This window comes from Schistocerca nitens, chromosome 3 (assembly GCF_023898315.1).
Source record: "Schistocerca nitens isolate TAMUIC-IGC-003100 chromosome 3, iqSchNite1.1, whole genome shotgun sequence".
Classification (NCBI taxonomy): Eukaryota; Metazoa; Arthropoda; class Insecta; order Orthoptera; family Acrididae; genus Schistocerca; species Schistocerca nitens.
The window spans coordinates 912,899,234-912,911,914 of NC_064616.1; the positions used below are offsets into that span (position 1 = coordinate 912,899,234).

The following is a 12,681-nucleotide window of genomic DNA, read 5'->3' on the forward strand; positions in this document are numbered from 1 at the left end:
GCTGTTAGTAAAAGAACATGTACATCTTACAGGAAAAATTTAATATAGAAAAGGAATTGATGCTGCTTCAGAATAAGTTGGAGAATGATTTTGTTTCCAAGACAGAAATGGATGCAGTAAAAAGGAATTATGAAGCTGCTTTGGCTAAAGCAAGACAAGATGCAGAGCTATCAGTGTATGATGATCTTAGACATAAATTACATCAGATAAATATTTTCATTGAAAAACAGGTAAACAGAGTATTTTAACTGTTATTAGAGAAATTTTGTTATGACAAGTCCCCATTTTGTGATAATTTTCTATAATTTCAGGCACAAGAACAAGCTAACATTACACATTTACAAAACATAAATGAAAGTCAAATGCAGCAGGAATTCAAAGAAATAAGTTTAAAAATCTTGTCAGACTTTGCCAAAGTTCAAGCCACACTACAGGAAAAGGATGAAAAAGAAAAAGAATTAAAGGAAAAGTATGAAAAACTTATAAAAGAATGTGAGAAAGAGCAAGAAGTACAGAGGAAGAAACTGATTGAAAAATCTTACAGTGTGAACTTGACACCATACATGAATAAGTAAGTAATATTAAATATTAGCTTGTATCTTGGTAAATTTACTGACAGCAAGTAAAATGATATTGCAGAAGTACTAAATTATAATTAAAATTTTGTCACTATTATTACAGAGAGACTGCCATGAGAAGTCAGAAATTATGTTCATTGAGTTTCACTCACACCCAATGTTAATGGCATCTTACATTAGCTTGCAGAGTCCATTTAGAGTATCAATCAAATATAGTTATTTATTTAACAGAGCATCTCGTTATCAAGTGAGTGATATGAAAATAGGACTCAGTAGAAAAGAAATAATAAAAAAGGAAGCTAAGGTTACATAGCAAGAAATGATAAAATTAAACTAGACTAAACAGATGAACGAAGTAATTTTTCACTCCAGTTGTGGCAAAAGACATCATTTCTGTTGAGCTCATAGGAGTTTCTCTTGTTGTTAGGCTGAAAAGTAATGCACACATGCCTGTAGAACATGAAGAAAAACAGTTAGGAAGAGTGTCACTGAAAAATTCTTCAAACTTTTCTCTAATCCAGGACTAGAAAGCTGCCTTCACCTCATCTTCTGATGTGTAATGATTACCCTTGAGGTCTCTCTAGGGCAGAGGAAAAAAATAAAAATCACAAAGTGCAAGATCAGGGGAGTAAGGAGGGTGTGGAACTGGTTCAAACTTCAGGTTTCACAGAGCCTCTTCAGTTACACTGAAGGTGTTGGGATGACTGTTGTCATATTGAAAAATTATTGGTGCCAGGTAGCTTCTAACATAACAAACTCGACGTTGGTGATATTTTAGGGTCTCTATGTTCTGAGAAGTATTTTCTGTTGCCCCACATACCAGATAATCAGTCACATAAACTCAGGGAGCATCCCAAAGCACAACCAATATGGTTTTCTTTACAAATGGTTGTGATGTGAAATTCTTCCCTAAGGAGCAGACAGATGCTGGTATTCAGTGTACGTATCTTCATTTTTGTAATGTCAGGCTCCAGTTTTGTTGTGATATGCTTTCTACTACTGTTGAGCTGTATCACTATTAACAAATGTGCCAATGTAGTATTTTGGAACTACTACACAAATAAATTATTATAACTCACAAAATATCTTTATGTACCCAATGTAGGTTTGCAACAATTGGTCGAAGCTGTGCAGGCACTCATTGCTGGAGTCACCAGTGATAATGATATCAAGATAGTTGGTTGTTCCTGGAACCTTGTTTATCAGTTGTTCAAGATACTACTCAAATACAGCTGGGGTCAACACTAAAAGGGAATCATTTGTAATTGTAGAGCCCCTAGTTGTATTGACAAACACCACCCATTGACTCTCTTCATCTAGGCATGCCATAATTTCCATTGCTCATAGATGGAATATACATCAGTGATGGCTTGGACATTCACAGTCAATTTGACGTCTCTGCATAGATGAATACTGGCATTGGGCTTCTCGATAATGACCAGTTGGATGGTCCACAGATAGTTGGATACTGGTTCTATGATGCTAGCTGCTTCCTGTCAGCCCAATTGCCATTTAATCTTGTGCACAAATGGAACAGGCATGCCTTACAAAATTTGGTATCCATCAGGATGCAGGGTGATGTGTGCTTCATAGTCTTTGATGACACCATGTTGGATCGAAAAAAAGATGCCTGTACTTCCTACAGAGGTATTTGCAGGCCATTCCACCATCCTTGATCTAGATGTGATTTGTTGAATACTGAACTGTGAAACCAAGAAGATGAAGTAGGTCTACACCCATGGTATTGGTTACTGTACATCACTTCATCACCAAAAGCAGGGCCCAAACCTGCTTGCTCTTGCATTTGACATGCACTTGACAGCAACCTTTGATGTGAATAGTCTGGTCACTTGTCAATGTTCTGTGAAGCTTAAACATCTGTGAGGCATCAGGTAAAGCATAGATATGAGTGTTGATGATAGCTCATGATGAACCAGTTTCCAACTTAAATTAAATGACATGGCCATTCCACCAACACAGCTTTATCATTGCATGAAAGAATACTGTACACACTGCTTTCAGATCCATCATGCTTTGAATTATCATGTATTACAGTATACATTTTTTTAAATCATTAGTATTACAATCAAACACATTCACTGAATCATCTGTGGCGCCAGTGCAAATAGAGCACTTGATGGTAGATATAATTTATTTAAACAGACTTCAGCCTTATGACCTAGAAACTGACAACGTAAGCAGGTCGTGCATTTGTAGTAGCATGACTGTCTCTTGTGAGTCATAAAACAATGAAAGCAAGATTTGACTCAAGAATAGTTAGCAGTGGAAGATCATTTGTTCTTGTTACAAGACATGGCCTGAGGCATAGGTGCTGGGTGACATTTCCTGTTCTGTTGTCCCATGTGATGACATCCCTGTTCTGTTTTCCCATGTGGACATCACTACTCTTAAGTTCTGTATGAAAAGCTCCAATCCCCTTGCACTCAAGGACTTGCTCAGTTTGCTCAGTCTGTTTGAAAACTTGAATAAATGATGAGCTTTTGTCACATGTAGGGTTATTCAAACAGATAAAATCCCCTCATATCCCTGTATCTGGAGCATGAACAATTAACATAGTTCTCACAGCAATAGTCACATAGGAAAGAGTACAAGCTTTGTTTTCACACTTGAAGAAACAGTTGCAAGTAAGGCCTTACAATATAGCAGCCTGTTCTTTAAACTTTTGTCCAGACCTCTTATAGGTACAATAATACTTATGATGTGCTGTCAAAACAGAAGTTTATTCTGAAAATATTCACCTGACTCCTCACCAACATCTGAATCTTTATATGGGAAAATTTACTAATCCAGAACATACATACAAGCTCAAGCATTGAACAAGAGAAAAGCATGTGTTGTAAAATTTTATTCACATCTGCTCATGTAACTTGCTCAATGTTTCTGTGTCAGACTGAATGGGTGAAACACCAGTTGTGTTCACTGAACACCTACATTGATCCTGATCCTCTAGCTCATATAACACCAAGCCCTGGGTAGCACTTAATTTATCCATAGTAGCATTGAGGGACTCTATAGTATTTTGGAGCAATTGCAAAAGTTTTGTAAGTGCTAATGGAAGCTAAAGTTGATGCAGCATCTGGAACAGTTCACGAACACTTATCGTACATTTATGCTGCAGCCTTGACACTGACACCTCATTGCTGCCACATTGCACCTTACTGATAGCCAGCAGTATTGTTGCTTTTATACTGCAGCCTCCCTGCTCACTGCCCACCAAGAGTTATTACAGTGCAGCTCTTCACATAGGTAGCAGAGCCAAATGACAAAGTTTTAAATTTTTCGTTCAAGAAATTTTTCATGCAGGAGAACTGTACAGACATACCATCAATTGAAAGTTGGACAGACTCCCATTTGATCAACATAGTAATAAGCATCCCTGGCATATAGAAACAACTTAAAAATTTGAAAGCAAATAAGTCACCAGGTCTGGGTGGAATCCCAATTCTGTTTTACAAGGAGTACTCTACACCAATAGCCAATGGACTTGCTGCAGTGATAATGATGGTTCCCATGAGATCATCAAAGTTAATTGCTTTCAGGCTTGCTTAACATTTGAATGAGTCACCATCCGAGTCTGCCGAGTGCTGTTGGCAAGTGGGATGCACTCAGCCCATGTGAGGCCAATTGAGGAATTACTTGACTGAGAAGTAGCTGCACCAGTCAAGAAAAGTGACAATGGTTGGGAGAGTGGTGTACTGACCGCATGCACCTCCACATCTGCATCCAGTGACGCATAAGGGCCGAAGATGACATGGTGGCTGGTCAATAGTGGTGGGCATTCAAGGCCTGTTCAGACATGTCTTTTTTTTTAATTTTTTAATTTTACTTCATGGCATTGGGCCATTATCTAGCTTGCATTTATCGCAAATCTCTTGCCCAGCACAAAGTTCCAAGTGCCTGGAAAGGTGACTCCTGTACATAAGCAGGATAAAAAACGAAACCCGCAAATTATAGACCAATATCCCTAACATTGGTTTGACGCAGAATCCTAGAACATACTCTCATTCAAATATAATAAATTTTCTTGAGACCTAGAAGTTTATGTTCGTGAATCAGCACGGTTTTCGAAAGCATCACTCGTGTGAAACTCAGCTTGCCCGTTTCTCACAGCATATACTGTGAACTCTGGATGGAAGGCAACAGATAGATTCTATATTTCTAGATTCCCAGAAAGCATTTGACACAGTGCCACATTGCAGGCTGTTAAGGAAGGTATGAGCATATGGAATAAGTTCACAGATATGTGAGTGGCTCAAAGACTTCGTAAATAATAGAACCCAGTAAGTTGTCCTCGATGGCAAGTGTTCGTCAGAGACAAGCTTATTGTCAGAAGTGCCCCAAGGAAGTGTGATAGGACTGCTGTTATTCTCTATACACATAAATGATTTGGCAGACAGGTTGGATAGCAGTCTGCAGTTGTTTGCTGATGATGCTGTGGTGTATGGTAAGGTATCAAAGTTGAGTGACTGTATGAGGATACAAGATGGCTTACACAAAATTTCTAATTGTGTGATGGATGGCACCTAGCCCTAAATGTGGTAAAATGTAAGTTAAAGTGGATGAGTAGGTAAAACAAACCTGTAATACATTTATACTGCATTAGTAGTGTACTGCTTGACACAGTCACATTGGTTAAATATCTGGGTGGAATGTTGCAAAGCAATATGAAATGGAATGAGCATGTGAGGTTTGTGGTAGGGAAGGTGAATGGTTGACTTCAGTTTATTAGGAAAATTTTAGGAGTGTGGTTCATTTGTAAAGGAGACCACATATAGGATGCTGGTATAACCCATTCTTGAATACTGCTTAAGTGTTTGGGTTCCGTACCAGATCATATTGAAGGAGGACATTGAAGCACTTCAGAGGCAGGCTTTTAGATCTGTTACCAGTAAGTTTGAACAACACATAAGTGTTACGGAGATGCTTCAAGAACTCAAACAGGAATCCCTGGAGGGAAGGTAACATTCTTTTCAAGAAACACTATTGAGAAAATTTAGAGAACCAGCATTTGAATCTAACTGCCAAATTATTCTACTACAGCCAACATACATTGTGCATAAGGACCATAAAGATAAGATTAAAGAAATCAGGGCTCATATGGAGGAATATAGATAGTCATTTTTCCCTTGCTCTGTTTGTGAGTGGAACAGAAAGGAAATGACTGACAGTGGTATAGGGTACCCTCCACCTTGCCCCATGCATTGGCTTGTGGAGTATGTACATAGATGTAGATGTAGAAATGTGGTACTGCTAGACTGAACTTGAATCAGTCAATCACAACTCAAGTTTTAGGATATTCAGTAATGGTTGCACCATAAAACACAAACCAGTTTGATATCACTGCCTGGTGAGGATAATAGTGAACAGAGTGGTTTGCATTGGTAGTGTGGTTTAAATAGACTGGTAAGACACAGTGGGTTTGATTAATCATCACTGGGTTATGCTGGTGAGCAATGAGTGGCAAGACGGCAGCATAAATGCACCAATAAAATTCGTAATCACATAATAAGATATATGGCCAAAGTCCAAAATGTCCATCAAATCATAAAAATTTAATTAATGTCTAACAGAATTTTACTAGAGTTCAGTGAAAAATTTGTTGACTGTTATGTCCACAAAAACTTTGAATGCGGAGTAGCCACGTGGTCTGAGGTGCCTTGCCACAGTTTGTGTGGCTCCCCCCATTGGAGGTTCGAGTCCTCCCTCGGGCATGAGTGGATGTGTTGCCCTTAGCATAAATTAGTTGTTAGGTTAAGTAGTGTGTAAGCTCAGGGACCGATGACCTCAGCAGTTTGGTCCCATAGAACTTACCACAAATTTCCAATTTTTTTCTTTTGAAAACACCAACAGAAGGTAGAAACCCAGAGAAAGTACACTGTAGTGTATAACTAATCTACATTAAATACCTTTTCAGTGAAGTCCAAATAATAATGTCCACTGAAGTATAGCCACTTTTGTTGCTGCCCATAACTTAGCCAAGTACCCCGAGAAATATATTCCATGTGTAAGTCACTTGTCACAATACTGACTGAAGTGTGAGTGTTGAGTCACAATACAAACTGCGCCACTGTTGTGATGTGCTCTCTAGTACTGCTGAACTGTGTCACTAGCAGTACTGGTTCATAATTCTAGGTTCTTTAGCCCAAAGGATCAGGAATTTCTACCATTTTTCACCCTAAATGGGATAAATATCAACTTCTCTCCTTCAGCAAATAATTTGGGAGTAATAATAGATGAAAATCTAAATTGGACTAAGCACATAACTTCAATGTGCAAGAAGGCATCAGCATCTCTCCACGGCCAACAAAAATGTAAGAAGCTCTTTCCTGTTGACTTGAAAAAGAAACTTGTATAAACACTTAAATTTCTAGTTATTGATAACACCAATGTTATCCTGCAAGGCCTTTCTCAGGAAATCTCTCAGTGCCTGGAACTGGTTATGGATGTGTATGGATGCATATCTGTGATGTTCGACTCTTTGACCATATTTCACCATCATGTACACAACTACTCTTGCTGTGTCCAGACAAGTGCAGAGATTTCCATACCCTCTGTCTTCTCTGTTGTCTTATCAATTAACACTGTGCCTTATAGTGCTCCTTAACATTAACACTCTTGCCTAAACAACATGGCAGAAACACCCATTCCCATCAGAGCGAAATCCATCCTAACCCACACCATTGTACATCCACATTCTTGAAATCCTTCTCAGTAACAGGAACCTGACTCTGAAATAACCTCCCACATTATGTTAGAGAACCAAATAATATCTCCATCTTCAAAAGACAGATAATGACATAGCTATTAAAGCAACAATAAGAATTTCCTTGTCCCTGTACACACTCGTTATCCTTGTACATCATTCTTTCCAAGCAAATCTTCCTTGTTTCCCAGTATTCTTAGTTCATGCAGTCTCCTTAAATTTCCTTTCCCCAGAACTCAGTATATTAGAAAACATATATTTTGTAAACCTATCAGTACTTTTTACATCTATCACTATCATTATTGTCATTATAGTCACTATTATTATTATTATTGTTATTATTTTTACTATTATCAGTATTAGAGGCAGCAGGTGCAGTAGTATGAGTACTGCAAGTATTAACTTCATTATTTCATAGTCAGTATTATTTACTCACATAGCCACTTTAGAAACTCAAATAATTTCAATACTGTTTGTCATATTAAAACTGTTATTACATAGGTAACTATGATGTAAAAAAGCTACTGTATGTGTGAAACCCTGGCCCAATGAAAGACAGGGCCTGATGGCCCTAAACAGATCAGATTAAATAAATAAATATTAATGACTGCTGCAGTGCGCCATGCTGAACGTACTACACAAGACTAAGTCCAAATCTGTGATGCAGCACTGTGGCTGTGGTGGTTCCAGTAACAAGTCTGTGTACTAATATAGTGTATTGCATATGGCATCTCTAAACAGTCCACAGCACTTGCTCGTAACATCATAACTGCTACTGCAGTTTGATCTGAAATAGAACTGCAGCTGTTCTGGCAACCCTTGGGCCACAGGTTATACTGTGCAGATTGCTATATTGGGTACAGGGAATTGGTTGCTGTTGTCAGAGATAATGAGCTTGTTGCCCATTGTCTCTCTTGCCTGGTTGGTGTGACCATAGTCCCTGGTTGGCATCTGTGGTGGGTGTGTCAAATTAGTCCATCCACTGTAGGTGAACTGTGTAAAGCTACTGAGGCTCACACCTTAAGGGCAATGAGCACTTCTCCTTCACTTCTGTGAAACACGTATCTTCTACTGAAAAAGGGCTCATAGTTCTTAAGATGTGCATTTCAGAGCCCATGTTTCCTAGACTTTTTTTCCAATAATAGTTCCTATCATATTCCTGAATACTGAGCATTCCTCCTGGAATGCACTGTATTTATACTGATGAGTCTGAGGCTGGGAAGCAATTCAGGCTCATATGTTCAACTCTCCCTGCTAACTGTAGCTCAGAACACACTCACCCTCAAATTAGTTCTGTGCAGTACAATATTAATTTTGGGCTTTGCAATTTTTAGAGGCATTTTGGATAACCAGGTTTTAGGTTGACCCAAGTTCAGTTAATCAAGACTTTACTGTATAATATAATTGGCTGGATAAAAAAAAAATTCTCACTAAACGGTGTCAGGAGAAAACACATATAAAAGATTGTAAATATGCACGTTTCACAGCTAGTGGCTACTTCTTCTTGCAGAAGAGTTCAAGGGAAAGGAAAAGGACTGGTGAGATTTAGGAAATGGGGAGAGTTGTGGAAAAGCTATCCAGAAGCCTAGGGCAGGGAAGACTTACCTCACCAGTCTTTCACTTTATCCCTCTTAATCCCCCTTCAACCCTTTGCTCAGAAGAAGGAGCTACTGGCTCCAAAAGCCTGCACATGTCCTTAATTTTCATGTGTTTTCTCCTGCTGTTACTCAGTGAATATATTCTTTTTTATCTATCCATTTATATTTTATTTTCAAAAGTTGATTGTTTTCATTGATATATTAGCTCTTGTAGATATCATTTCTTCTTATGTAACCCCCTAGTCAATCTTTGTTATTGTCTGTCTTGTTCAAACTGTTGTCTGTTTTCAACCTTACGTGCTAGTCCACTCGTTTATTTATTTTTACCACCTGTATTAACCAACATCTTGCCCCTACATCTTTTCCAATAATCATTTATATGTGCATAAACAGATCTATTGCTATTTATGAATTTGCATATAACTTTTTGTTTACAGTTCACTATACACTGCAGGACCTTCTGCTAATCATCTTTTGCCAATTTATTTGAAAATTTGAGAGCACTTTTCTTTTCTTTCCCCCTTGCCACTTACCTTGCTTCTACGTGATTCTCTCATCTTTTTGTATGGTTATTTTTTGCCAAACTTCACTGATCAGCCGTTACTGCCATCTCCTGCATTATGTTACCTTCAAAGTGCATCAGATTCTGGTTTTGCCAATGACTTCCTCTTTCTGTTTGCCCTGTTTTTAAGCTTCTGTTTGTTTTCATGTCTTTTCCAAGAACTTGCCCAATCACAATTCACTGTCATAATTTTCTCTTATCATAATTTTTTCCTACCATATAGCCCAATTTTCTTGTGAGATTTACTCACTGACCTATTACCTCTTGTTAACTGTTGTCTGTTATCATGATTTTTGTGTGAATTTTTCTACCTTTTCCCAATCTATTTCCCTGCTTGTGTTCCTTTTTTACCTAAATCCCCCCCTCTGCCTTTTTCCCAACTCCCGCCATCTCTAATTCTCCAATGACTCCTCTCTTACCATGATGAACCCCATCACATATTACAGTCAGTCTTTTTGAAAACATGAGTCTTTCTTTCTCATTCTGCTTGGTAAGCCTCCTCTGACCTACGATGAATTTTCCTTAATGTTCTCCATTTTCTGAATCTTGCCAGTCCTTTTCCTTTATCGCTCTTCCTTCTCCTTCAACCCTTCTGCTAGAAAAAGGAGCCATTGGCTTCAAAAGCTTGCACATTTTCTTAACCTTTATATGTGTTTTCTCCTACTGCCACTACATGAATAGACATTTTCTCATTTATGCTTTATGTGGTACAATACTAAGTAGACTTGCTATTTCTATCATGATATTCTGAAACTTTCAAAATGATAACTTCATAGGAAAATAGCTGCACTAGAAAACTGAGTTGATATACTTTTAAATTTGACACTTTTGTTTTAGTTAATTATAAATTCATAAATACCTTATTACAAATTATTAAAATTTGTGATTTTGTTTATGATACAGAGTGTTCAGTGTCAATATGTATGTAATCTAAAATTCTTCCATATAACATTAAATAATAAATAATAAATGTAAAATGTAGTCATAAGATAGTACAAGAATTGGTACCATGCATCGAATAATATATTAAAAACTGTGTATCACATACTCCAATATGAGATTCAGAAGTGTTGCATTATGCACATCCGCTGAATTACATATACAAAATTTATGCTTGAAATTCTGCCATAATGTTTATATAACAAGAAAGGGGGGAAAACTACTACAATCTGAACTAAGTCAGTATAGGTTTTGATTTGTTACAAAAAATTGCGTCTTTTTATATAAACATAACCGGGTAATTGTTTGTGTTGTATGTGACACACTGAAATAGAAAAAAAACTTTAAGTAGTCTTCATCTTCTTTCTTCCTTCTTTTCTCTTGAGATCAAGCATCCACCATTGTCTCCTGTACTTGAATTCTCCCTTAAACTCAGTCACATGTTTCTTATTTCCTACAAAATGTATAAATTCATAAGTTTTGATTTAAACCCAGGGCATGAAAGATACAATGTTCATACCAAAAAAATAAGTATCAGTGGTTACTTAAGATAATAATACTCTTAGTAATAATTTTAATTGAGTTCAAAATTTTATATAGGTGTGTTAGTAAATATATGCAAATGTAAGTACAGTGTGAGCAGAACTTGCCCATTGTAATAATCAAGTAAATTTAGCTTTGTTAAATTCGTTTTCATTGGTACTAGTCTAACCTTCTCATGTGATTACTTAATGTATACGTTACAAATTCATTTACACAACTGTGAAGGTTTATGTTTCAAAAACTGGGAGTGTGAGCAAATATACTATATTATTCATACCAGTGTGATACATATATTCTCATTACAGTGTAGGTATAGAGTCATGATAACTACAAAAAAATTACAAAGCATCTTCATGTACTGATTAGTATGATCATTAGTAAATGAGATAGAAAAATGCTCATATTTTCCTCATTAGACATTAAATAGATTGATAACCCTTTCTGCTCTATACATTCGTTGTTATAATTGTTTCCACATCTGTTTCCAAGGACATATTTAGAACAAAATTTGAAAATCTGCATGTTCGTCTTATGTACATATTGTACCAACATACTGAAACCTCCCTAAGCAAGACTAATCATACAAATAACAACTAATTGTTAATATTTATGAAGTATGAAAACAAATTGTTTTCTATTTCAGAAATATCACTTCACAGTACCTGCTGTAAAAAGGTGTTAATTGGTCAAGTATAGTTACATACTGTAAATTATTCCATTATAGTCAGAATTTTGCACATAACTCCAGTGATAGTAACCCCACAGATTCTTTTCTTAAGTTCTTCATGAACTATAATGTATTTGTCTTTCAGTGCTTGTTTCTACTTTACTATATGATGCTATTCACTACCAGTAACAAGCATGATATCCCATCTTCAATAATTATTTAGTTAATTGTTATTAAATCAGTATTCCATATATTACAGTATTATGAAAAGGTAAATGCTACTCACCATACAGTGGAGATGCTGATTCGCAGAAAGGCACAACAAAAAGACTGACGGAAAGTGAGGTAGTAGATCACATGACTGGTTTCACAGGAAGCCCTGGCTTTGATGTGGTAGGTGACGTTTGTGACTAGAGTAGAGTAGGTGGCAGTGGGAGGATGTATGGGACAGGTCTTGCATCAATGTCTATGACAGGGATATGAGCCATGAGTCAAGTGGTTGGGAGCAGAGATTGTGTAGGGATGGATGAGGATGTTGTGTAGGTTTGGTGGGTGGCGGAATACCAGTGTGAGAGGGGAGGGAAAGATAGTGAGTAGGACATATCTCATTTCAGGGCATGATAAGAGGTAGACAAAACCCTAGTGGAGAATGTAATTCAGTTGCTCCAATCCTGGGTGGCACTCATGTTTCTCTGTGGCCAGACAGTGGGACTCTGGGAGGTGGTGGGTAACTAGAAAGATAAGACATGGGAGATCTGTTTTTGTACAAGGTTGTAAGGTAACAGGGGATAATATGGAACTCTTTCAAGTAATTTAAAATTTAAAGCACGGCAGCAGAGATAATATGCTTGGCAAAATAGACCGGAAAATACTTGTTTGTGTTTTGATGGACGTTGTAGTTCCGTTGGATAGTGTTTTGGTTTTTTTTTAATTGCAACGAATTATATAAGTGTGGTGATAATTTGTAAAAATTATATAATGTATTTAGATTTAAGTATTTAAATATTATAAAATATTGTAAACGAATTGTGGCCATGTTTAGCAATTATTTTGACTACTGTGGTGTCATG

At 37.1% G+C, this 12,681-nt stretch overlaps 1 protein-coding gene across 1 annotated transcript in view; it reads left to right on the top strand.

Annotated features, from left to right (window-relative positions):
• LOC126249481 (uncharacterized) overlaps positions 1-12,681 on the top strand; it is a 161,009-nt gene that overhangs the window by 128,329 nt on the left and 19,999 nt on the right. The window contains exons 8-9 of the mRNA XM_049951133.1: positions 33-230; positions 312-571. Coding sequence (XP_049807090.1) covers positions 33-230; positions 312-571 — 458 coding nt within the window. The remainder of the gene's footprint in view (positions 1-32; positions 231-311; positions 572-12,681) is intronic.